General features: G+C 47.8%; 2 protein-coding genes across 9 annotated transcripts in view; one reads left to right on the forward strand and one right to left on the reverse strand.

Annotated features, from left to right (window-relative positions):
• Positions 1-25,939, forward strand: TKTL1 (transketolase like 1). The gene is made up of 13 exons (XM_032330941.1): positions 1-180; positions 5,786-5,903; positions 9,555-9,652; positions 11,002-11,193; positions 11,277-11,404; positions 12,608-12,801; positions 17,025-17,189; positions 17,692-17,848; positions 18,966-19,096; positions 20,994-21,077; positions 23,599-23,695; positions 23,828-23,947; positions 25,378-25,939. Exons 1-13 carry the CDS (start codon positions 44-46, stop codon positions 25,548-25,550), a joined length of 1,794 nt encoding a protein of 597 aa, XP_032186832.1. The 5' UTR covers positions 1-43; the 3' UTR covers positions 25,551-25,939.
• Positions 1-26,422, reverse strand: part of TEX28 (testis expressed 28) — a 44,404-nt gene that overhangs the window by 16,305 nt on the left and 1,677 nt on the right. The window contains exons 2-4 of one of the 8 annotated variants that reach the window (XR_004282591.1): positions 25,933-26,068; positions 20,726-20,921; positions 17,799-17,887 (exon numbers count right to left, since the gene is read on the reverse strand). The gene's annotated coding sequence lies outside the window, so the exon portion shown is untranslated. Of the gene's footprint in view, positions 1-9,312; positions 9,456-17,761; positions 17,888-20,725; positions 20,922-25,373; positions 25,547-25,932; positions 26,117-26,422 lie in introns of those variants that run through there. The other 7 variants (XM_032330942.1, XR_004282589.1, XR_004282587.1 and 4 more) reach the window with 7 other exon arrangements.

Raw genomic sequence — 26,422 nt, forward strand, 5'->3', positions numbered from 1 at the left:
GCCAGCGTCATTCGCTCGTCAGACACCGACCGCGGCAGTAGCGATGGCGGACGCCAAGCCGAGCACCGCGACGGCCGCCGAGGAAGCCAAGCCTGACGCGAAGACTGTGCAGGTGCTGCGGGACATGGCCAATCGCCTGCGCATCCACTCCATCAGGGCCACGTGCACTTCGAGCTCTGGGTAAGGTTCCCTCATCCCAATTCCTCGTGGCCTCAAGCGGCCAGTCTGGTGGCGACAGGAAACCTGAGGTGAAGGGAGCCGTGGGGGGCTGGGCGGGCTCAGTCGTAGAAGCCCCGTTTGGGACCGTGGGGTGCCGAGGCCGCACCGCCGTGGCGAGGGTGGCAGCCCCGACTCTCAGGGCCTCCGGCATGTAGCAGGGAGGAGCCCAGAACACAGCGTGGCCTAGCGGGGATGAGTCCCGGGGAGCGCGGACGGGCTGGCGCTGCCAGGGGGAGCGGGTGGGGGCTCGCCCTCGATGCCATCCCGATGCCGCCTGGGGGCCGTAACAGAAGCAAGCGAGGGAGAATTGGCGAAAGCGAGGCTTTTCGGTCAGCTAGCATTTTGTGAGGACTTCGGCGTCGGTGTGTTTCATGGATGTTGCCTTTGTGCGGGATGCTTGTGTGGCTGTAGTTCAGGGTCGTGCTGGCCTCAGAGGGAGTCGGATGTTCCCTCGGCTTTGTTTGGAAGCGTCTGAGGAGGATTGATGTTAATTCTCTAGCTATTTGGTAGGATTCGCTGGCGAAGCCATCAGGTCGAGAGTTTTCCTTCGGCAGAGGCGTTTTTGACTACATAATCGATATCTTTATTAGTTATGGGTTTATTTGGAATTTTTTTTAGGGTCTCTGGCTGACTCAGTGGGTAGAGCATTTGATTCTTGATCCTCAGGGTCGTGAGTTAGAGCCCCATATTGGGCATGGACAGTATTTTACAAAAATTTCTTTTTTGTGTGTGTTCCACCTTATTGAATTCTGTTTCTAGAAACTTCTGAGTTTTTTTTACATATCTCTGAAGGTTTTTTAAAAAGATTTTGAGAGTGCGCGGCGCCCGATGGGGGAGGGGAAGAGGGAGAAGCACGAGGCCAGGAAGGCGGAGAAGCACGAATGCAGGAGGCGGGAAAGGCGAAGAACCACGAAAGCAGGAGGAGGGGCAGGCGGAGAAGCACGAGTGCGAGAGGCGGGAAGGGCGGAAAAGCACGAGTGCAGGAGGCAGGAAGGGCGGAGAAACACGAGTGCACGAAGGGGAAGGGGCAGGCGGAGAAACACGAGTGCAGGAGGCGGGAAGGGCGGAGAAGCACGAGTGCACGAAGGGGAAGGGGCAGGAGGAGAAGCACGAGTGCAGGAGGCGGGAAGGGCGGAAAAGCACGAGTGCGAGAGGCTGGAAGGGCGGAGAAACACGAGTGCACGAAGGGGAAGGGGCAGGCGGAGAAGCACGAGTGCAGGAGGCGGGAAGGGCGGAGAAGCACGAGTGCGAGAGGCGGGAAGGGCGGAGAAACACGAGTGCACGAAGTAGAAGGGGCAGGCGGAGAAGCACAAGTGCAGGAGGCGGGAAGGGCGGAAAAGCACGAGTGCGAGAGGCGGGAAGGGCGGAGAAACACGAGTGCATGAAGGGGAAGGGGCAGGCGGAGAAGCACGAGTGCAGGAGGCGGGAAGGGCGGAGAAACACGAGTGCACGAAGTAGAAGGGGCAGGGGGAAAAGCACGAGTGCGAGAGGCAGGAAGGGCGGAGAAACACGAGTGCACGAAGGGGAAGGGGCAGGCGGAGAAACACGAGTGCAGGAGGCGGGAAGGGCGGAGAAACACGAGTGCACGAAGGGGAAGGGGCAGGCGGAGAAGCACGAGTGCAGGAGGCGGGAAGGGCGGAGAAACACAAGTGCACGAAGGGGAAGGGGCAGGGGGAAAAGCACGAGTGCGAGAGGCAGGAAGGGCGTAAAAGCACGAGTGCAGGAGGCAGGAAGGGCGGAGAAACACGAGTGCACGAAGGGGAAGGGGCAGGCGGAGAAACACGAGTGCAGGAGGCGGGAAGGGCGGAGAAACACGAGTGCACGAAGGGGAAGGGCGTAAAAGCACGAGTGCAGGAGGCAGGAAGGGCGGAGAAACACGAGTGCACGAAGGAGAAGGGGCAGGCGGAGAAACACGAGTGCAAGAGGCGGGAAGGGCGGAGAAACACAAGTGCACGAAGGGGAAGGGGCAGGGGGAAAAGCACGAGTGCGAGAGGCAGGAAGGGCGTAAAAGCACGAGTGCAGGAGGCAGGAAGGGCGGAGAAACACGAGTGCACGAAGTGGAAGGGGCAGGCGGAGAAGCACGAGTGCAGGAGGCGGGAAGGGCGGAGAAACACAAGTGCACGAAGGGGAAGGGGCAGGGGGAAAAGCACGAGTGCGAGAGGCAGGAAGGGCGTAAAAGCACGAGTGCAGGAGGCAGGAAGGGCGGAGAAACACGAGTGCACGAAGGGGAAGGGGCAGGCGGAGAAACACGAGTGCAGGAGGCGGGAAGGGCGGAGAAACACGAGTGCACGAAGGGGAAGGGCGTAAAAGCACGAGTGCAGGAGGCAGGAAGGGCGGAGAAACACGAGTGCACGAAGGAGAAGGGGCAGGCGGAGAAACACGAGTGCAAGAGGCGGGAAGGGCGGAGAAACACAAGTGCACGAAGGGGAAGGGGCAGGGGGAAAAGCACGAGTGCGAGAGGCAGGAAGGGCGTAAAAGCACGAGTGCAGGAGGCAGGAAGGGCGGAGAAACACGAGTGCACGAAGTGGAAGGGGCAGGCGGAGAAGCACGAGTGCAGGAGGCGGGAAGGGCGGAGAAACACAAGTGCACGAAGGGGAAGGGGCAGGGGGAAAAGCACGAGTGCGAGAGGCAGGAAGGGCGTAAAAGCACGAGTGCAGGAGGCAGGAAGGGCGGAGAAACACGAGTGCACGAAGTGGAAGGGGCAGGCGGAGAAGCACGAGTGCAGGAGGCGGGAAAGGCAAAGAAGCACGAAGGCAGGGGGAGGGGAGAGAAGCATGAGCGCACGGGACGGGAAGGGCGGAGAAGCACGAGTGCAGGAGGAGGGGAGGGCGGAGAAGCAGGAGCGCACGTCGTGGAAGGGGCAGACAGAAGCAGGAGGGTCGGTGGGAGGCACAGCAGATAGAGAAGCTGACTCCTCGCTGAGCAGGGAGGCCGGTTGTGGGGCTTGATCTCAGGACCCTGGGATTGTGAACTGAGTTATTTAGGTGACCTGAAACAAGTTGTAGTTTGATTTATTGGCGTAGTTTTTCATGGTACCGCATAGTCCTTTTTATTTCTGTACAATGGTAATACTGTCTTTTCATTTCTGAAATAAAATCTGTAATTTCACTGGACGCTTAGGTGGCTCAGTCAGTTAACTGTTTTCCACTCAGGTCATGATCCCAGGGGCCAGGAATTGAGTCCCACGTTGGCCTCCTTGCTCAGCAGGGAGGCTCTTTCTCCCTCGCCCACTGCCTGCCCTTCCCCTGCTTGTGCGTGCTCGTCCTTGTACTTGCTCTGTCAAATAAATAGTTTTTAAAAATTAGTAATTTCAAATCTGATTTAGTACATATTCTTGAAAGATATTTATTTATTTATTTATTTATTTGTTTATTTGCTTGGCAGAGATCACAAGCAGGTGGGGGGGGTGGGAAGGTGGAGCAGGCTCCCCGCTGAGCAGAGTGCTTGATGCCCGGCTCACTCCCAGGACACTGAGATCATGACCTGAGCCAAAGGCAGAAGCTCAACCCACTGAGCCATCCAGTTGCCCCTGCTTTAGTACATTTAAAAACTAAAATTTTTTGGTTTTAGTCTAGCAGAAAGATTTGTTAATTTTATCATTTCAAAGAACCAACCTTTGTTTTTGTTTTTCCGGTGGGTTTTCTTGGTCTCTCTGTTCTAACCTTTATTATTCTATCTGGTGTCTTTGGGTTTACTTTTTCTGGTTCTTAGGTTGTAAAGTTAGGGGTTTGACTTGAGATCTTACTTTTTTAATGTAAGCACTCACAACTGTCAATTTCTTAGCACTGCTTTTGCTGTATTCCATGAAATTTGGTACGCTGTGTTTCTATTTCCACTTTTCTTTAAGTATTTTCTAATTTCTCTTCTGTTTTCTTCTTTGACCCATTGGTTAAGAGTGCAGTGCTTAATTTCCACAAATGTGTGGATTTTCCAATTTTCTCTTATTGATTTCTAATTTCTGTATTAGTGGAATAGAATTTTCTGCATGGTATCTTTTTTAAAATCTTGTTTTCCATCCTGAGCTTTGATATTAAAAGTACAGTTTACATGAGCTTAAGACCTGCATGTTTTGGGATTTTCTTTTACACTTCTTGCTTTTTTCATCTTCAAAATTAATAGTGGTTTGGCTTTGTACAAGATTTTTCTAGTAATTTTTATTCATTTGAATTTTAAAGATATCTAACAATTTTTAAAACCTTATCCACTTAGGGGCGCCTGGGTGGCTGTGAGTTACGTGGCTGCCTTCGGCTCAGATCATGATCCCAAGGGCCTTGGATCAAGCCCTGCATCAGGCTCCCTGCTCCACAGAGAGCCTGATTCTCCCTCTCCCTTTGCCTGCCACTCTGCCTGTTTGTATTCTTTCTCTGTCAAATGAACAAAATATTTTTATTTATTTTTTTAAGATTTTTATTTATTTGACAGAGAGATCACAAGCAGGCAGAGAGAGGGGGGAAAGCAGGCTCCCCACTGAGCAGAGAGCCCGATGCGGGACTCAGTCCCAGGACCCTGAGATCATGACCCAAGCTGAAGGCAGAGGTTTAACCTACTGAGCCACCCAGGCACCCCATGAACAAAATCATTTGAAAAGAACAAAAACAAAACCTTATCCATTTAGGGAATACCTGCAAGGCAAAAGGTTTAAGTGTCCATTTTCTAATAGTGAACTTTGAAAGAAGAGATTGTTAACATACGTGAGCTGGACCTGGGATCTCATCCCACATCGGCCTCCTTGCACGGCAGGCAGTCTGCTTCTCCCTCTCTTTCTGCCTGTCACTCCTCTTGCTTGTGTTCTCTCTCCCAGCCACCTCCCACCCCCCGGTCTCTCTCTGACAATAAAGTCTTTTTTTAGAAAGTATTTTTGTTTGATGTAGTCCCACTTGTTTTTTATCGCGTTCCTTGTGTTTTAGTTACCCTATCCCCCGAAAAAGTCAGTATGAGGACCCATGTCAAGGTTTTTTCCTGCTTTCTTCTAGGCATCTGATGGTTTCTGGTCTTACATTTAAGTCTTAATTTATTTCAAGTTAGTTTCTGTGAGTGGTGTAAGGTAGGATTTCTATTTTCATGTTTCCACATGTGACTGTCCAGTTTTCCCAGCACCATTTATTGAAGAGACTGCTCTTTCTCCATTGAGTATTCTTGGCTCCTTTATCAAATATTAGTTTTTCGTGTACGCATGGGTTTATTTCTGCTTTATGGTGTTTTTACTTAATGATATCACAGATAAACTCAAATAAATTAAAGAACACTCAAGTGCTTACGGAGTCACTAGGTGAACTTGCCCCAAGTATACAGGTGCTCCATTGATAGAGGGGGGTAGTCTTGAAGATCTTTCTCTCCACAGAGAGAGGTTATGAGGTTACTGGGCCTTACAGCATCCTTAAAAGTCATGAATTTGGGAGGCAGTGGCCCTGAATCCCTTTTCCTTGACTGGATTCTTCCATGCCTGGGAGAAATGACTGCTGCTTCCAGTCTGAGGAGTCTCTGTACTAAAAGGTCTCCTCCTGCACCGTGTCCCTGGTCAGTCGCTGACCTGTGAGAAATGACCTGTGCTGTGTCTGTCTTTAAGCCACCCCACGTCATGCAGTAGCGCCGCCGAGATCATGTCCGTGCTGTTCTTCCACATTATGAGATACAAGCAGGAGGACCCGGAGAACGCGGACAACGATCGTTTCATCCTCTCCAAGGTAAGCCCGCCCGGGAGCCCAGGGCCTGTTCAGATGCTTACTTTTTAAAAATCATTTTAAAAGCTACTGTATGGCAACAAGGCCTGAAATGGGCTCTGTTTATCTTTTTGGTTCTTCCTTCTTTGCCTCATGTCTTAGTCCGTTTAGTCTGCTATAACAAAATAACCACAGATTGGGTGGCTTATAAACAATAGAAATTTATTTCTAACAGTTTTTGGAGGCTGAAAGTCCAAGGTCAGGGTCACATGGTAACATTATGGTGAGGGTCTTCTTCCTGGTTGCAGATTTATTATTATTATATTCTCACATAGCAAAAGGGGAAGTAATCTATCTAGGGCCTCTCTTTTATAAGGGTTCTAATCTCATCTGTGGGGTTCTGCCCTTGTGACATAATCACTACCCAAAGCTCCCCCACCTCCTAATACCATCACCTTGGGCCTTGGGTTTTCAACATACAGGTTTTGGGGGGCACAGATATTCAGACCATAGCATCTCACAAAGATCTAAAAAGTGTTCTAGCAAGGATTACAGTGGTGGGAAGGATGACTTAATGGCAACTGGCTCCACTTCTTTTCCATCTTTGGTGCCCTGCCTTATTCCACCTAGCACCAGAGCCCCCCTTGACCTATCATGCTCTAATACTTTGCCATCTGGATAGAGGTGGGCAGCAGTGGATCTGACTTACTTGAGCCTCAAGGAAAACTGAGCTTAATTTGGGGAGAGATCATCCACTTGTCAATTATGTTTATTTTCCCTATCTCTGTGGATCTGATCTGATAGTATGGGGGTCTTTCTCATTACACTAAGTATAATACCAGGTACTTCATGATTTGGGGGAATGGGAAAGAGGAGTAATTTAAAAGCAAGTTCAACCTAGAAGAACATGCAGTTCTTTTGATGTTATCTGAAAGTTTGCTGTGTCCTAAGCAAAATGTTTAAAATTCAATTGGTACAGCACCATGTACAAACAGAAACCCCATATGTGGGCAGTGGGAATTAGTTTAAAGAATAAAGACAGGTGTTTAGGTGGCTCAGTCAGTTGAGTGTCTGACTCTTGATCTCAACTCAGGTCTTGATCTCATGGTCGTGAGTTCAAACCTGATATTGGGCTCCACACTGGACATGGAGCCTACTTAAAAAAGAATAAAGTCAGAAGATGGGTGTGAGTGGAGTATCTGGGGTCATAATTTTGGCCATATCTTGGGGTCTGAAACGTAATCTCAAATGAGGTTTGGCAAAAAAATAAACTAAAATTTGTGAGTATGTGTGTAGAAAGATGATGATGAAGCAAAAATGGCCCATTGGCAGTGAATCAAGGTGAAGAGTATATGGGACTTCATTGTGTTATACTCAAAACTTTTCTATAAGCTTGACCTTCCTTCACAATAAAATGCAAACAAATGAAGATGTACAAACACAGTATGAACATTCAGATTCCTGGTTTAAAAAGTCAGATGGCTAGAGTATCACATAACTGCTGCTATCATGTTCACAGTCATTGGCCTGAGCAGTGAAGAGGCTGTCTGGTGTGCAGTAGCAGGCTGGGCACGGTGTAGCTGTCAGAATGTAAATGCTCATCAGATTGAAGAAACAGAATTAGGAGGAAGGGGAAAGCATATAGTGTAGTCCACCTTGGCATTGGCTGAGAATGGACTAAGTGGACTTGCTACAGCAAAGGAGCTGAGGTCCTCACAGCTGGTGCTCCTGGGGCATGAACCTGCAGTGCAGACAACTGTGGTAGGCCCACCGTTATGGCCTAGCAGTATCAGGATTGCTGGCTGTGAATCACTGTGGAAGCTTGAGGGGAGGGTCTTGTGTTTCCCCCAATCCCCACCACTACGCCTTTGCTTTTGTTTTAATGGCTGTGGTTTTCTTCAGTCAAGCAGGCAGGGTAGAAACCAAAAAAGGCCTTTTAAAAACTCGTTCTTCAGGGTGCCTGGGTGGCTCAGTGGGTTAAGCCGCTGCCTTCGGCTCAGGTCATGATCTCAGGGTCCTGGGATCGAGTCCCACATCGGGCTCTCTGCTCAGAGGGGAGCCTGCTTCTCTCTCTCTCTCTCTCTCTCTCTCTCTCTCTCTGCCAGCCTCTCTGCCTACCTGTGATCTCTCTCTGTCAAATAAATAAATAAAACCTTAAAAAAAACCAAACTCGTTCTTCAAGCATACTTTGTGCCAGAACAAAGGTGAGAAATCCCACCTGAGGAGGAAGTCTTTCTGAGTGCACACAGTACCTCATACGCGTTTTTATTCTAGCTCTTGTCCCTCCTAAAGTTTGAGTGTATCCCCCTACACCCAGCATAAGGATTCTTATGGAAGAAAAGGGAGCCCATGTGGGAGTACTTCCATGGTGCCAGGTATGGTGCAGGTGCCTGCCAGTTTTCTCAATCAGTCCTATAGCCCCCTGCTGCCTGACAGGGGTTCTTCATTGTACCCCAAAAATGAAGAAGCCTTGAAGAAGTGGGCTCCCTGTCCGCTTTAAAGCCAGAGGGAAGCAGAGTGCGTCTGAGTGCAGAGCCCAGACTCAGTCCAAGGGCACACAGACAACTGGGGGCCAGACCTTATGGGAGTAACGCTAGGAACCATCGGGTGGAAGACAGAGCTTCAGTGGGAGGGTTTTGCTGGGCTAAGGATACAGAACAGAGAGGAAGTCTCTAGGGGCACAAAGCATGTGAAGAAAAGCTGGAGAAGATTAAGAACCCTGGGAGGAGCCGGAGAAATAGGGGAGTCGGATGAGTCTAACAAGTCCCCCTGGCCCGTCTTTGGTAGCAACAACAACCTAATGATTTGCTTGAATGGGGCTGACTCTTGCATTGTGAGAAGGGTGAAACAAGAAACCTAGATAATCAGCACGTCAGATGGAGGCGGAGTGGACAGGCTGGTGCAGGAACTTGGGCTCTGACTGGCAGGAGCTGGAGAGACCTTGGACCAGTCTCCGCAGGGTGGTGGGCAGAAAAGGTCTAACAGGCTCTCCCTGGTGGCTGTGTTGAGAATAGCTCGGGGGGGGGGGGAGTTTGGAGGTCACTGCAGTGACAAAGTCAAAAGATGTGGCCAGTTCAAGGTGGTGGCAGGGGAAGCACTGAATAAGTTCAGTGTTTCTTTGGAAGCTTGGGACCTTTGGCACCGCCCTGGGGCACCCAGAGGGTATTTTCTGCATGAGCTAAAGATAGCTTGTGCGTAGGCACAGGAGGAGGGGAGAGGAAGAGTAGTGGTGTAGTGATTCATTTCTGACATTTCTAGATGACCACTTCTGAAATCTCATTTGACCTGAGGTTTTACAAACCAGGGAAATTGCAATCTTCTTCAGTGTTTTTGGTTTCTATTTAAGAACCCACATTCTCCAAAAAGATTGAACATCTGGTTTGTTCATGATTAGATAAAAGACCTTATGAAAAATGGCAAGGCTCGTGCTTACGTTTTCTGCTTTGCTCCTGGGCTCTGTTGAGGCTACTGTGTGTAGAGAAATTGTCAGTCTGGATGTCCTCACAGGTCCAGTTGACTTGGATTTACAGTGACCCCCCCCCCGTCTTGGTGATGTTGATCTGAGACTTGGGGTGCCTGTAAGTGTAGGAAAGAGTTAGATACCCTAAAGTGTGGGAGGGGCCATTCCAAAGAACAGCCTGTGCGTCTAGGTTCATTTGATCCCTTCTCTTACAGAGGCTGTCGTTTGTTGATGTGGCAACTGGATGGCTCGGGCAAGGACTGGGGGCCGCTTGCGGGATGGCATATACTGGCAAGTACTTTGACAAAGCAAGGTGAGGCACTTACCCAGCAACTGCTTACCTGGCTCCACCCCATTCCTCAGGCACCTTGGCTTTATTTATGGCTTACTAGTTTGGGAAGTTAATAATTGTTTTGAAAGTTCAGACTACCAAATGTTCAAGCAGAAAAGAAATCGTGTTTCTGTAAACTGTTCTAGCTTCTCTGGTTAGGTTCTGCAGTATAGAAACTGGTTTACTTCTATTATTTTCCAAGAACGATCGCTTTCTGTTTTTCATCTCTCCGTGAGCTTCATTATACAGTGACTAGCTGGTGCACTTGCACAGGGGACACATACGGTAATAATCAAAGGGCTCAGGCGCCTGGTGGCCCAGTGGGTTAAGCCTCTGCCTTTGGCCCAGGTCATGATCTCATGATCCTGGTCATGATCTCAGGGTCCTGGGATCGAGCCCTGCATCAGGCTCTCTGCTCAGTGGGGAGCCTGCTCCCCCCCACCCCTGCTTGCCTGTCTGCCTGCTTGTGATCTCTCTCTCTGTCAAATAAATAAATAAAAATCTTTTAAAGAAATAATAAAACTTTTTTAAAAATAATCAAAAGAGTTCTTTTTCTACAGGGCCTTTTTCATCTCTCATGACTGCCTCTATTAGTCCCTATTCTGTGGTTTAATCAATTTTTTAAAATTTTGAAGCATTTTTGTGGGGCATGGGTTGTATTTTATTGGTATTAACATTTTTGTGTTTTTGTTGAGGGGAAAATTTACCATTTACAACAGAATATACGCTCCTGAAGTAGACTGTTTTGATTGTTACGATTATCGTAAATAAATTTGTAAGAACAGAAATAGAAGACGGTAGTGCTTAAAATGAAGCTTACTGAGAAATTATATATAAAATGTCATTTTGGGTGTTTAAGGGGACTGTTTACTCCCCATCCCCTCTTGTTTGTGGATCGCAGAGAAGTGGCGGAAGGATGTTAGAATGAGAACACTTGCCAAAGTTGAAGTCCGTCATATGAGGTCCAAAATTTTTTTTAAGATTTTTATTTATTTATTTGACAGGCAGAGGTCACAAGTAGGCAGAGAGGCAGGCAGATAGAGAGGAAGGGAAGCAGGCTCCCTGGTGAGCAGAGAGCCCGATGTGGGACTCGATCCCAGGACCCTGGGATCATGACCTGAGCCGATGGCAGAGGCTTTAACCCACTGAGCCACCCAGGTGCCCTGGTCCAAATTATTAAAGCTGTGTTTCCGTAACTGTCCAGTTTGGACAGAATTGACAATGTGAAGCAACTGTTTTTTCCTTTGTTTCTCTCCACGATATCTATTTGCCTGAGTGACCCAGAAGATCGCTGAGCACAGTCTTTCTTAACATTTCTTGGCTTGCCCCAGCTACCGCGTGTTCTGCCTCATGGGAGATGGCGAGTCCTCTGAAGGCTCCGTCTGGGAGGCGTTGGCTTTTGCTTCCCACTACAATCTGGACAATCTTGTGGCCGTCTTCGACGTGAACCGCCTGGGCCACAGTGGCGCCCTGCCCCTCGAGCATTGCATAGAAGTCTATCAGAAGCGCTGTGAAGCCTTTGGGTAACTGTGTCCTGTTTTATGCCACCTTCTTTCTGCCCAGTCCCCCATTCACCTTGTAACCTGGCCTTCTCCTGGGTTGGCAGGTGGAATACTTACGTGGTGGACGGCCGCGATGTGGAGGCGCTGTGCCAGGTGTTCTGGCAGGCAAGTCAGGTGAAGAACAAGCCCACTGCTGTGGTTGCCAAGACCTTCAAGGGCCGGGGCATTCCAAGTAAGCAAATGTTTCTTTTCTGCTCAGGGTTATTAAAAACATCTGTGTGCATAGCAATGTGGCAGAAGGAGGCTCATGATGGCAAGGCAGGCCAACTGGCTTAGTGTTCAGTGATGATACCTGTAATATGTGCTGGAGGCTCTTGCTTCCCTTGGCCCTTATAGGTAGCAGGACTGATGAGGGTCAGAGGGGAAGCCCAGACGCCCAGCGCAAGAGCAATGGTTTTTTGTGCGCCGGAGGGAGTGGCTAGGAGGGCGTCCATCAGTTAGAGAACTGGTAGAGAGTGATCCGCACAGAAGTGCAGTGTGAGAAAGAGCGCTACTGTGCACATAAACAGACAAGCCAATAAGGGCCTGCATATGTGCAGGCACCATCGCCTGTGCCCATGCTGTCTTGGAGGACACATAGGGAACTAGAGAAGCAGCACCTGTGGAACTGAGGGTCAGGGAAGGAAGGGCATTTTGAAAGTCTTAAATTCTTGCAGATTTCAAAGCCGACACCTGAACTTTTTCAAGTATAAAGAGTTGCAAAGGGTGTGTGGTTGCTCCGTGTTTTCATCAGTGCTTTAGAATAAAACTGTTCTGTGACTCCCCTAAGACACAGTCTTAACTATGGTTCCCCAGTTCAGTGAATGACCACTGAACCAATTTGCTCCTGGGAGAATTCTGGGTATTCTCTTTGCCTTCACCTCTCCCCTATGGGCCCCCTACATGGAAATCCGGCCTGTCATCAGTTCTAATGGCTTCTGCTCCTACAGTAAGTGTATCTCAGTCCTGTTCCCTGCTATGTCCTATGCTCAGACCTGTCTTTTCACTCCTTAATTATAGTCTCCCCAGGCCAGTCTCCACGTGACCACTGTGGCGATCTTTATACATTTAAGAACTGACCAGTCACCTCCCCTCTCCCAATTCTTCTGTGTTTTCCTGTCTTGCTTCTGACAAAACCCAAACTCTTCATACCCACAGGATCTTCCAAGGTCCGCCCTGCCTGTCTCTCCGGCCTCATCTCCCGACTCTCTTCCCTCCATTCACCAGTATGTGGGCCAGAGGCCTCCCTCGAGAGCTGCTGCGATGTTTCAGGCTTTCCTGGGGGGCTGCAGTAACAGGCAGCCCTTTTTGTCAGGTTTTTGCTCCTGTGAGTCTGTGGTGGACAGACACTCAATTACTTATACTTATGGAACGAATGTCTTTTATTGGGTTGCAGGTGTTGAAGACGCAGAAAATTGGCATGGAAAGCCAATGCCAAAGGAAAGAGCTGATGCAATTATCAAACTAATTGAGAGCCAGATACAGACTAACAAGAATCTTGACCCAAAGCCCCCTATTGAAGACTCGCCTCAAGTTAACATCACGGATATAGAAATGAGCTCTCCGCCTGCTTACAAAGTCGGCGAGCAGGTAGGCAAACTATATTGTTCTCACTTTTTTAAAATACATGACAGGACTCTTCATGTATTCTCATCTCCATGGATGAACCAGTTATTAGATTGCATGACATGTAACTTAAAGGTTATAAGTAATAGAGGTGGTTTTAGTATCTTTTACTATTTTTTAAAATCTATTTGATAGCGAGATCACAAGCAGGCAGAGAGGCAAGCAGAGAGAGAGGGGGAAGCAGGCTCCCCGCTGAGCAGAAAGCCTGATGTGGGGCTCGATACCAGGACCTTGAGACCATGACCTGAGCCGAAGGCAGAGGCCTAACCCACCGAGCCACCCAGGCGCTCCATCTTTTATTATTTTTTTTTTAAGATTTTACTTATTTTTGAGAGAGCACAAGCAAACATGAATGGGAGGGAGGGGGCAGAGGAAGAAGCAGACTCCCCACTGAGCAGAGCAGGGAGGCCAATGCAGGGAGCCCAGTATGGGACTCGATTCCAGGACCCCAGGATCATGACCTGAACCAAAGGCAGACGGTCAATGGACTGAGCCACCCAGGTGCTCTTTTAGTATATCTGATAATTCTTTCATTTCAAACTTAGGTCTGAATTTTCTTACTAGAAAATGTACTAGTACCTAGTACTTAATTTACTAGTACCTAGTACTGCACAGCTTTTGCTTGCAAAATTCAGTTTGTGGTCTTGGCAGTCTTATGAGCTTGAAACTGCCACTGTTTTGTGTCTGGTCTAAGGGTGGGGACCTGGCTGGTCCAAGTTTGTTTTTTTTTAAGATTTTTATTTATTTATTTGATAGATCACAAGTAGGCAGAGAGAGGAAGGGACGCAGGCTCCCCACTGAGCAGAGAGCCTGACGTGGGGCTCCATCCCAGGACCCTGGGATCATGACCTGAGCCGAAGGCAGAGGCTTAACCCACTGAGCCACCCAGGCACCCCTGGGTCAAGTTTTTAAATTTACTCCCTAGATTAACAGAAGTAGGTCAATTAATCAAAGAGGAATGCAAAAATGAAACAAATTAGGCATGAAACCCTGACCATAAAGCCTTTTGCCATGTTTTTATATCCTGCCTTTTGGCATAATACAAAAATAGGCAGTGTCTTCAGGACCTAAGGAAACAAGGTGATGAGCCCAAGAGGAAGGAAATCTTTTCTAATCCTTTTTTCTTTTCTTTCTTTATTTGGAGACATTTATAGTGTTGCTTGTGTTTTCTTGGGTCTGGTAATATGGGTTAAAACAAATGAATTTTGACAACTCAAGAAATTAGAAAGCAAATTAAAAAGCAGAAGAAAGGTGTTGATCAGGAAAAAGCACATATTAATGAAGGACACTTTGGCAACACTTTAACTGTTCACACACTTCAAACCAATAGTACAACTCACAGGAAGTTATCCTACAGAAGTACGCAGATGTGTCTCTAAGAATGAATGTCGTTGGTTGGAACTAGAGGGTATTATGCTCAGTGAAATAAGTCAATCAGAGAAAGGCAATTATATGATCTCACAGATAAGTGGAATTTGAGAATCAAGGCAGAGGATCGTAGAAGAGAGGAAAAAATGAAACAAGAGGAAACCAGAGAGACCCTTAATCCCAGGAAACAAACTGAGGGTTGTTGGAGTGGAGGGGGGTAGGAGGAATGGGGTGGCTCGGGGATGGACATTGGGGAGGGCATGTGCTATGATGAGCGCTGTGCGGGGGGAAAAAACGAATGAAGATTGCAGCTTTGAATGCTGATGAAACGGAAATGACCCAGCTGGAATAGAAGCTAAGAATTTGCCCAAATTACTAAATTTTTTTTAAAAATGTATTTATTAGAGCATGAGCAGGGAGGAGCAGAAGGAGAGGAAGGGGAGAGGCAGACTCCCCGCTAAACAGGGAACACCCCCCCATCATGACCCTGGACCATAAGCAGACACATAACTGACTGAGCCACCCAGGTGCCCTATTATTAAAATTTTTTTAAAGTTGTAAAACAGGGGCGCTTGGGTGGCTCAGTAGGTTAAGCCTCTGCCTTCAGCTCAGGTCGTGATCCCAGGATCCTGGAATCGAGCCCCACATCGGGCTCAGTGGGAAGCCTGCTTCTCCCTCTCACACTCCCCCTGCTTGTGTTCCCTCTCTCGCTGTGTCTCTCTCTGTCAAATAAATAAATAAAATCTTTAAAGTAAAGTAAAGCACCGTAGAGTATAATTCTCTTTTTGTGTAGAAAATCTTAAAAGGAGGCATCATAGGGGCACCTGGGTGGTGAACAGATATTTGTTCATAGACCATTCCCAACAAGATGCTGCACAGACTCATTTCTGTCAACCTCTGGACAGGGTACTGGATCGCTAGGGGACAAGAGATCAGGGAGAAGATGGTCACTTTGCTCCATAGCCTTTCAGAACTTGAATTTTGTACTGTCTACATGAATTGTTTATTTTTAAAAATAGGGACACCTGTGTGGCTCAATTTGTTAATCCTGGTTTCGGCTCAGATCATGATCTCAGAGATGTGAGATCAAGCCCCCCACATCAGGTTCTGAGCTGGGCATGGAGCCTACTAGAGATTTTCTCTCTCTCTTTCCCTCTGCCCTTCCTGCCCCTCCAAAAAACATTAAGTGTCCAGACGAATGAAAAAAAAAAAAAAGACAAGCAAACTTTGTTTTTTTAAATAATAGCTTTATTGGGGTGCCTGGGTGGCTCAGTGGGTTAAGCCTCTACCTTTGGCTCAGGTCATGATCCCAGAATCCTGGGATCGAGCCCCACATCAGGCTTTCTGCTCAGCGGGGAGCCCTCTTCCCCCTCTCTCTCTGCCTGCCTCTCTGCCTACTTGTGATCTCTGTCAAATAAATAAAATCTTTTAAAAAAAATAATAGCTTTATTGAGAAATGACTCCCTATATTACAATCATCCATTTGAAGTGTATAGTTTAATGGTTTTAAGCATATAAACAGAATCCTGAAACTATCACCACACTGAATCTTAGAGCATTTCCATCATCCCCGGAAGAACCTCCCCCCACCAGAGTGCCTGGGTGGCTCAGTCTATTAAGCATCTGCCTTGGGCTCAGGTCATGATCCTGGGATCCAATCCCGAATTGGGCTCCCTGCTCAGTGGGAAGCCTGCTACTCCCTCTCCCTCTGACCGTCTCCCCCCAAATCGTGCTTGTTTGCTCTCTCAGATAAATCTTTTTTTAAAAAAAAAAACTCACACTCATTAGCAGTCATTGTCCATTCCGTCCAGGCCCAGAAAGTACTCATCTACATTCTGTTTCTGTAGTTGCTTGTTCTGGATATTTCCTATAAAGAGTGTCATACAATATGTTAAGTTTTTGTCTGATTTCTTTGTCTTAGCACAGTGTTCTCAAGGTCTATCCTTGTGGCATGTACAGTGTTCTATGAATACACCATACATTTTGTTTACCTTTTCAATCCTTGATGGATGTTTGTGTTGTTTTTACCTTTTGGCTGTTGTGAATACTGCTGCTTTGAACATTTGTGTGCAAGTTTTTGCTGAGATACATTTTTCTCTTGGGTATATACTTGGGAGTAGAACTGCTGGGTCACGTGGTAATTCTCTGTTTAACATTTTGAGGAAGTGCCAACCTTGATTTCTAATAGAAAAATGCAATAATGTGACGATGTCCCCTAAATCAATTCATAAATCCAGTCCAATGTCAAATAATATGCTAATGGAACTTTTTATTACTGGTATCATGATTCTAAAGTTTTACATTTTATTTTTTTGCAGTTAGCCTTACCAGTTTTATAGTTTAAAAAGTCAACAGGCATTTGCATTTGGTGACATTTAAGTTTTTTGGTAAACTATATGAATGGGGCAGAAGAATAAGTTTACTTCTGAGAATTGATACCCAGTGAGTCAAGTATGGATTTAAGATGGGCTAGCGGGACGCCTGGGTGGCTCAGTTGGTTGGACGACTGCCTTCGGCTCAGGTCATGATCCCGGAGTCCCGGGATCGAGTCCCGCATCAGGCTCCCAGCTCCATGGGGAGTCTGCTTTGCTCTCTGACCTTCTCCTCGCTCATGCTCTCTCTCACTGTTTCTCTCTCAAATAAATAAATAAAATCTTTAAAAAAAAAAAAATAAGATGGGCTAGCAACCCATTTTTAAAACCCTAAAGGAGATTATTGGTAAATCACCAATTTGTTTCTAAGATGGAAGACAACTGGTAATCCACAAAACTTCACCTTCCTTCTAAATTTGCTCTAAGAAACTCCACTGACTTTTCCAGATAGCTACTCGGAGAGCATGTGGTTTGGCTCTGGCCAAGCTGGGCCATGCAAATGATAGAGTCATTGTGCTGGATGGTGACACCAAGAACTCCACCTTCTCAGACATATTCAAGAGAGAACACCCTGAGCGCTTCATTGAATGTTTCATCGCCGAGCAGAACATGGTGCGTGTGCTGTGGGTGTCCCTCTTGGGTCTTCTCACTGACAGTGGCCTGCTGGGCACAGGAGGCAAGCCCCATATTATGGTTCTTCTTTCCACTTACAAAAGCAAAGGAACTAGAGAAAAAATGTCTCTGAGGAAACAAGTAGAGAGTAGCCAGGCAATTTGTGGGGTGCCTTATGGGACCACTAGGAAGGGCATAGTAGACAGAACCATCTCCAGGTATACTGAGGGCAGCAGGCCAAGAGTCACAGCCATGACACCAAGGCCCTAGGTCCGAAGTATCCCAAGCTTGTCAGCAGCTGTAGGTGCTAGGAAGATCTGTCAGCGCAGAGGCAGCATTCCCTCCTGCTACCCGTTGCTTGGAGCCAAGCAGGGACCCCCTTTAGATGGGTGTCCACAGCCAGCTAGCCATGTCCCTGCCTCCGCCAGCCCGCACACTCACTCATGGTGCTTCTCTGGCAGCCGCTCCGGGCCTGTTCGGATTTGTCTCTTTTGCATTGCAGGTGAGCGTGGCACTGGGATGTGCCACCCGTGGTCGGACCGTGGCTTTTGCTAGCACCTTTGCTGCCTTCTTGACCCGAGCATTTGATCAAATTCGCATGGGAGCCATCTCTCAGATCAACATCAATCTTATTGGGTCCCACTGTGGGGTATCCGTTGGTATGTGTTGTCAGTACCCTCCTCTCGATAGCCTTTTTCCTTTACAAAGAAAGATTAGCATGTGAGTGGTTGACCTGTCAATGTACTTGGGGGTTCCATAATGTTTGATTATTTCTGATCTGTCTTTTTTCCTGCCATGTTGTATTTTAAAAGTTCCAGACACTCTGGGTTACTTTTGAGAGGAATTCTTGGTGTTACTGTAAAGTGCCCACTCTTTCAGTCTTTGAGAAACAACGATCAGACTTTCTTTCTGCTCTTAGTGTGGTGCCCTTGTCTAAGCGGGGACAAGCAGCATGAGTCCAGGAAGTGAGGAGCACAGATCGCCAGGGCTTTCTGCCTAGGCTGAGCTGTCTGGTCAGATGGAAACGGAAGCCTTGAAGAGTGGGATACAGAGGAGTGGGGCTGAGGGAAATCCAGCTCTGGGGCATTAACCTGGCAGGACAGGCTAGATGGAAGCAAGGAGAAACAGGGGGTCGGAAAAGGATTGAGATTTGGTATGTATTAGCAGTAGATAGAAAGTGAGGGTTACTCTGTGAGAGTCTGAAGAAAGAGGTCAACATGGCTGACAGGTGGAGGAGTCCAAAATTGCACAAAAAGGTTTTTTTTTTTAAATGGTCTCCAGTAATTTCTTGCTTGAGAGACATCAGGAGATTGTGTTCATGAATGACAAAAATGACAAGAAAGATGAGGTGCCTGGTGTGCCTGTGGTGGCGTAGGTCCTCAGGGTAGATGGGACAGTTCGTGTACACTACTAGAATGCTGGAGGGGAACAGTGCACTTTGGGAGTCCTCTCTGGGACTTCCTGGGAGAAGTCTCTCAATGGGCCAGATGGCATGTGCACAGTGGGGGGAGAGCGAGGCCCGCAGCTTTTCAGGACTGAGCCAGGCCCAGAGTCCAGAGTCTTTGCCTGGGGCCAGGTGTGTCTAAGTACTAAAATCAGTCAGCTAAGTGACACAGTGGCTCTAGGTCCAACCAGAGGAGCTAGGGTCCTGAGGTTAGATAGTTGTCCCAGGCAAGGCACCGTGCACAGTAATAGTCCTTTCTTAGCTGCAAGATCTAGGCTGTTGTGGCATACGTTGGACTTTCTTTTTGCACAGCTGTGGCTTTGCTTTCTCAGGTGAAGATGGTCCCTCCCAGATGGCTCTGGAGGATCTGGCCATGTTCCGATCCATTCCCAACTGCACTGTTTTCTATCCAAGTGATGCCACCTCCACGGAGCACGCTATTCTCCTGGCGGCCAATACCAAGGTATTTTTAAGGGGACATTGGTTCAGGCAGAAAATGCTTTTGGGGTGTGATACTAGTTTGCTACTGATTGTTGGGTTTCTCCCATTTCTCTCAGCATACAGATAATAGATATTCATTATGGAAGTTAACATTGGAGGATAAAAAAAAAAAAGAAAACAAGCAATTGGGGGTGCCTGGGGGGCTCAGTGGGTTAAAGCCTCTGCCTTATGGCTCAGGTCATGATCTCAGGGTCCTGGGATCGAGCCCCGCATCAGGCTCTTTGCTCAGCAGGGAGCCTGCTTCCTCCTCTCTCTCTCTGCCTGCCTCTCTGCCTACTCTCTCTCTGTCAAATGAATAAAATCTTAAACAAAAAAGAACAATTATTCAAAAGTGATGACACACATAAAACATGAACACAGTCATGTTGTGAAAGTGCAAAACAACGCCAGACAGCATCTGATGGCCCGTACGGGGCAGGGCTCAGCATGAGAAACGAGGGTGCTCTGGAGGCTCCAAGAAGTGGGGGACTGTCAGCAATGTCACAGGAGTAGGCTCCAGCAGGAAGCTGTCGAATGCTGCTCTTAGATACATCTCATGCTGTCACTACCTTGTGACATCTGGAAAGCTGAAGAGTGGCCAATGTCTCCACTGCAAACCTCAGAGTCCTCAGACCTGGTCTGCCCTCTGAACATCTTAGAAGGGCATGAGTGTGGATTCTGCCCCACTTGTTCCTCCTCAAGTTTCACACAAGGACAGCAGACGCACTCACCCTCATTCCTGTCTAGAACCCAGCTGCAGGGACGACTAGAGACCCGAGTCTGCACTTTTTCATGTGTTCCAACTGATGGTCACCAGACTCCCATCCTTACCCATCCTCACACCTACCCATGGCCCTGCAGAGACAGCCCTGGCATGGGTAGGATAGATTATGCAAGTTCCTAAGCATTTCCAGCTCATTAGAGGCCTAGGATTCTTTGGCTTTTTTTTTTTTTAAACCTAAGTGGGCTCACACTGTGTGTATTGTTCTGTACTTTTTTACTTACTACATCCTGGAAGTTGCTTCATGACTGTGCATATATAGAGTGATCTCCTCTGTGTGCTGCAAGATTCCATTTCTCGAAAGTTCATAAGAGGCAAAGATGTGGTGATAGAAATTAGTGGTTGCTTTTCAGGTGGGGAGAGTGGAGAGAGACATGAGGAAACTTTCTGGCAGGTGCAAATGTTATTTATACTCGGGTGATGGTTACATGGTATATGCCTTTGTCAGAATTCGTGGAGTACGGCACTTAAGTAAACTATATATTGGTAAAAACACTGAATAGAATTGATTTCTGATGTGAAGGGATAAACAGAACAAGTATTTCTAAATTAATATGTCCTTTTATAGTATATATAAACTCTTCAGACACTTGAGTATTCTTTTATGCGGTATGTGTTCAAGAATATGCTTACTTACGTTTTCTCATTGGTAAAATATTCTTTTTATATTCTAGTGTGTAGAGTATTTCTAAGAATGAAGTATTACTTACAAGTTGTGGTAAAAATGAGTTGCTTAACTTAGCTTTCTGTTAAACGTGAGTCCGTGCTATGGCCTGGATTTGTGTTCTGTGGAGACCGAATAAGTCTGCGTATTTAAGAAAGCTTTCCTACCATTGAATGTGACAGCACAGAGAGTTTGTCGCTGGTGGCATCTGCCTGGGTCCTGCGTAGGCTTTTGCCTGGCTTGGTAGTAATCTGATCCGGTGACGCTGACCTGTTTGCCAGTGGTTGTAGACGCTTATTCTTTACTCCAAAACGTTTGCTTCGTTTTTAGTAAAAAGAATTGTTTAAGCTTCTTTCTTCTCCCCTTTTTAAAACAGGTTTATTAGTTGACATTTAGTTTGATATGATTTAATGTGGCTCTGGTGTTACGCCCTAGGGGATGTGCTATATCCGGACCAGCCGACCAGAAACCGCGGTTATTTACGACCCGCAAGAAAGCTTTGCAATCGGACAGGCCAAGGTAAGGCCTTAAAAGCTCTCCAGTGTCTTCCAGTGTCCCTTCATGTGGAGACAAGTGGTCTGAAGCTAGCACTAGCTATCCCCACAGTGAAGGCTTGATCTGTTCCTCATTTTTGTTTGTTTGTTTTAATTGACCTTTGCCTGCTTTTGCTCAGAAAGGAACATTCTACCACTGTCAGTGGAGGTAAAGTTTTGTCTTTTCCAGGTGAATTTCCTTTTTTTTTTTTAACTTGTAAGGATAAAGTGGTTAAAACTTAAAGGTACTTGAGTTTTTTGGGTGTAAATTACCACAGCCTCAAGCGAAACAAATAATAGAACCAACTTCAAATTAATAGTAGATGTATTAGATTGGGATTTTACAGATCCAAGTCAAGAATAAAAGGGAAATGAATGGGGTGCCTGGGTGGCTCAGCAGGTTGAACCTCTGCCTTCAGATCAGGTCATGGTCTCAGGGTCCTGGGAGATAGAGCCCCGCATTAGGCTCTCTACTTGGCAGGGAGCCTGCTTCCCCCTCTCTCTGCCTCCTTCTCTGTCTACTTGTGATCTCTGTCAAATACATAAATAAAATCTTTTTTAAAAAGGAACATGAATGCATTGCCCACGGGCCTGATAAAGGCGCTAGCATCACTGCTCACTCCCGATCTTCTGTGTTCTCACAGGAGCCCTAGAAGCACAGACTTAGCAGCAGCCCTGAGTTGTAGATGAGAGAGAAGGTGAGCAGCTTAGTCAGGATACACAGTCGTGAGCCGCAAGACCGAAACTCAGACCCAGGCATTGACCTGGCCTCTGTCGGGACCACGTGTGCAGAAAACCAGTGGAGTCTGTGGCAAAAATAAGTGGCTCTGCTCCACCACTTGGAGTGGAGGGCTTACAGGTGTTTGGGCATGTTTCCTTCCTGCCTTTTTGAAGGCTGAGCAGGGAGCCTGATACGGAGTTTGATCCCAGGATGCTGGGGTCATGACCGAAGCTGAAGGCAGATGCTTAAGGACTGAACCACCCAGGCACCCCACTAGCCAGAAGTCATTGTTCCTAGTGCTCAGAATGACTGAGCAGTGATTGGCTTTAGGGCCACAAAAAGCAGGTATATGCAGAACAGTCCATGATGTGCTACTCAGTTGCTGGGCATCATTGAATGAGAAAGCGGCAGTACTCACCTCCAGTGTTAGCTACAGCTTTTGCTGCTCCCCATCCATACTCCCACACTGAAACTCAAGGCCCTCTGTTTGCCTCTGAGGTTGGAGGTGTGGGTGGGGGTCTCAGAGACATCATGTGATTTGCAGAGCTTTTTCAAAGCCTGTCTTCTCTTCTCCCTAGTATTTGCCCCATCCTGACAAAATGGAGTCCGTTTCCAAATGGTAAAGGGTGGGAGTGAAAATGTGTCTCATAACGTGCGTGGCGCGCATGGGTGATTTGAGAGCTAGGGCTTTGCAAAGAGGACTCGGGGGGGAGTGTGCATGTTTATATGTATATATATGAAAAGGCTAGGACATTCTCAAAGAATGGGGTGGCTTAGAAGCCCTGAATATTTGTACTGTCAGCCGTGGTTCTTAAGCTACAAGGAAACCTATACAAAGGGCTGAAATGAATAATTTCAGATGCCTTTGGTTGGGTGGCTTTGGAGTAAATAAAACTCTGAAAAAAGGCTAGGGCCCTATCTTCACTTACAGAAGAGCAAGCGGTTCAGAGTGTGGGCTTTGATGTCAGACAGGCCTGGCTGCTAGTCTCTAAGCTGGGCGAGTTCCTCCCACTCTGAGATTCATTCTTGCCAGCCACAGAATTAGCCCCCAGTGCACTGGCCTTAAAAAGGGCGCTTGGGCATGCAAGGTCCTTGGCACAGAGCATGTTGCAAATGCCCCCAAATGATCCCCCATTAACTTGTTCATTGTCAGAGTCCAGTCTGTGTAGATGCCCCAACAAAATGTCCCAAGTTGTCCAGGGGTGGTGCCTTTCTAGACCCTTCCGCACTGAGTCTGTGGTCTGCAGCTCGTGGCCCGTACGACTTGCTTCTGTCCTTCTGCCTTTCAGATCCCAGTTTGAAATCTGCCCTCTTTGCTAAAGGGTATTCTCTAAGAACTTAGTAATTAGGCACCATAAATCATGAAGCATGATAGATGAATTTGTAAAAATGAACATGAAGGAAGGCTTATCAAAAAGGATGTCCTTGGGTGCCTGGGTGGCTCAGTGGGTTAAGCCGCTGCCTTCGGCTCAGGTCATGATCTCAGGGTCCTGGGATCGAGTCCCGCATCGGGCTCTCTGCTCAGCAGGGAGCCTGCTTCCTCCTCTCTTTCTCTCTGCCTGCCTCTCTGCCTACTTGTGATCTCTCTCTGTCAAATAAATAAATAAAATCTTTAAAAAGGATGTCCTTCTTTAGTGTACTGATTCAGCTTTTTTAATACAGTGAATTATTAAGAAGTGAAATCGGTAGGACTGGGGAAGAGCAGCCTAGTAGTGTTCTCCATCTCTCTGAGATGCGCTCTGCACACAGTAACTACAGCTTTTTTGCTCTCGGGGCATAATACCAGGTCCTCCGCCACAGTGTCAATGACAAAGTCACAGTGATCGGAGCTGGAGTTACTCTGCACGAAGCCTTAGCAGCTGCCGAAGATCTTTCTAAGCAAGGTCAGTTGGTTTTTGCTGGACATTGATGTTTAAGCTGGGGAGAGGTAGGACTTGGGCTGCCTCATGTGCCCCACTTGGACTTTTTATCCTAAGTCCGTTTCACATACAAAGCTGGCTATTGCTCTTCTCCAGATATTTCTATCCGTGTCATCGACCTGTTCACCATTAAGCCCCTGGATGTTCCCACCATTGTCTCTAATGCCAGAGCCACAGGCGGCCGTATTATCACAGTGGAGGACCACTACCCAGAAGGTACGTGCAGGCCTTGAGGGTCATTGTGAAAGTGGGCTTTGGCAGGATGTGTTTTTGATTTCCATGACTGGAAGCATGACATGCCCCAGGTGTCACCCAGTCAAAGCGCTCCTCCCAACAACTGTTATTACTGCTCTTTGCAAGCGCATTGTTTTTGGGGTCTCTTACCCACCTACACGTGCTCCTCAGGGCGGAGCCATCCCCATACTCAAGTTGTGTGACCCCAGGACAGCGCCGTGCCTGGTGCCGAGTGGCTCAGTGGCAGACAGAGGAGTGTCTGATGGCATTGTGGGTAGGGAGGGGTCTTAAAAATCTTGACAGTTGTGCTTGAGTTTTGAATGGTTAATTTGCTCCCCTCCCAAAAGGGGAATAGTGCCTTGCAAGCAGAGAACACAGCAAATGCAGAAAAACTGTGTGAGCCTGGTAGAGGGGGCTGGGAAGGTTAGGTGAGGCATATGAGGGTGTGGGGAGTTCCGTGTGGTCGTGTGTCATGGGCCCAAGAGCACAACTGTGATCCACAGTGATTTTCTAGGAGCACTCTCGGTGCTTTCACAGCTGAGGTTATTGTAGGGAAAGGACACACACCGGGGCCCACGAGGACAGAAGGCACAGGAGAACCTGTGGAGAAGCCCACCCCTGTGGCTCCTTCCCTCCCTTCGGTGAGGGGCCTGCTGAGTGCTTTCCCTTCTCCAGTAGTGAGAAACTACATCACTGGAGACCCAAGGAACCCACTCAAGACCTCAGCACTCGGGTTTTATTGGGTGCTGATCACACGGGCTCCCCTGCCACACACCAAACCTCCTGACTCCCAGAGGAAAACAGGCGCTCCCAGGGCCCTGCACCAGCCCATTGCCCAGGTGTCCGCCAAGCGCTAGCCTTGCAAACAGCCCTGCTGAAGCTAGCAGCTTCAGGCCTGCCTGGTCGTTCTTTTCTGTATGGTTGATTGGTTGCTTTAATCATTTTGGGGTTCCCGACAGCTTTAAGAACCTGAGCTTGTAGCCCCCTATATCTGTGGAGCCCCAGCTGAGAGAGCTCCTGCTGTAATGTGGCTGGGAGCAATTTGGAGACTCACAGGTTTTATGGGGTTTTTTTAAAAGATTTTATTTATTTGGGGGGAGGAGAGAGGGAGAAGTAGACTCCCTGCTGACCAGAGACACCCCACCCCCAATTCGGGGCTTGATCCCAGGACCCTAAGATCATGACCTGAGCCAAAGGCAGATGCTTCACCGACTGAGCCACCCAGGCGCCCCCGGAGACCCACAGTTTTGAATGAGAACTCCTCTGGCTAGTCAGAGAGGGCTGTTCCATGAGTCAGTGGCTAGCGAAAAATATTTTTCCCTAGGAACCAGCAAATTCAAAGGACTCTATTCTTTGGGCTTTAAGGCTGACTAGCCGCTACCAACAGAGCCTGCTGTCCTTTGTTTCCCCAGGCGGCATCGGGGAGGCTGTCTGTGCGGCCGTCTCCATGGAGCCCGACATCCTGGTCCATCAGCTGGCAGTGCCCGCAGTGCCTCGGAGTGGGAAGCCGAGTGAGCTGCTGGACATGTACGGAGTCAGTGCTAGACACATCATAGTGGCCGTGAAGTGTATGTTGATGAACTAAAACACATTAGTTGGCATTAGACGTAGAAGACTGGCTTCTCTACCTTATGTTTATGCTCCGTTGGCAGACTATCATTTAAATCTATACTGTTTTGTTATTAAAAAGTAAAGCAAGTTGTAACTACCTTCTGTTAAACCGTAACTACGTATACAAGTGTAACTCATCTTTGACTCAGGAGAGTGTGTTATAAGCTTACACATAAGACGACAAAAGAACCACGTAAAAGTTTGCTGATAAGATAACTGGGAACTGGGCTGGGGATCAACTTAGGATCAGTTTCTCGAATGTGTATGTTCTCCTTGTAAGTGAAGGGCAACTTGCACTGTAGATGCTCGCGCAGGTCACCTGCCCCCCCCCCACCGGGGCGCTGCTGCCATCGTACCTGCCGCTCCCTGGGGACCGTGGGGTTTCACTGCACTGGAACCTCCTCTGGTGTTTGCCTTCATCTCCCCTTGACGGTGCAGAGCCTATGGAGCGGCAGCGAAAGCTCTCAGGATGTCCTGTGTTGCTCGCAGTGACTGTTGTGTGAAAAGAGGACACAACTAGTTCCAGTCTCCACACTGCACACTTTGTGAGGTCTCAGAAATGTCTCATTTGCCCAGTGACCAAACTGTTAGCTCAATTATATTCAAATAAGCATACCAGTTAATGTTAATAAAAACATTTAAAAAAAAACAGCTGCTTTATTTTATTTGTGCTTCGTGTGTGATTTGGTTTCTCCTTGATGAAATTCTAGTTAAGGAAAGAGTTTCTGTCTAAACCAGGAAAGAGAGTCCCATTCCCCACAGCAGAAGATGCGGGGGAAGGGTATTGGTCGGGAGGCGGATGGCTGGAGCGGACAAGTGGGTGTCTGATAGTCGTGGTCCTAATTT

This window comes from Mustela erminea, chromosome X (genome assembly GCF_009829155.1).
Source record: "Mustela erminea isolate mMusErm1 chromosome X, mMusErm1.Pri, whole genome shotgun sequence".
Classification (NCBI taxonomy): Eukaryota; Metazoa; Chordata; class Mammalia; order Carnivora; family Mustelidae; genus Mustela; species Mustela erminea.

What these genes read in the sequence shown, in the direction of transcription:
- TKTL1 (XM_032330941.1), top strand. Translation starts at nt 44, where the DNA reads ATGGCGGACGCCAAGCCGAGCACCGCGACGGCCGCCGAGGAAGCCAAG. An exon ending in ACGTGCACTTCGAGCTCTGG is followed by an intron (nt 181 to 5,785) that starts GTAAGGTTCCCT and finishes TCTGTCTTTAAG; the next exon opens with CCACCCCACGTCATGCAGTA. An exon ending in AAGTACTTTGACAAAGCAAG is followed by an intron (nt 9,653 to 11,001) that starts GTGAGGCACTTA and finishes GGCTTGCCCCAG; the next exon opens with CTACCGCGTGTTCTGCCTCA.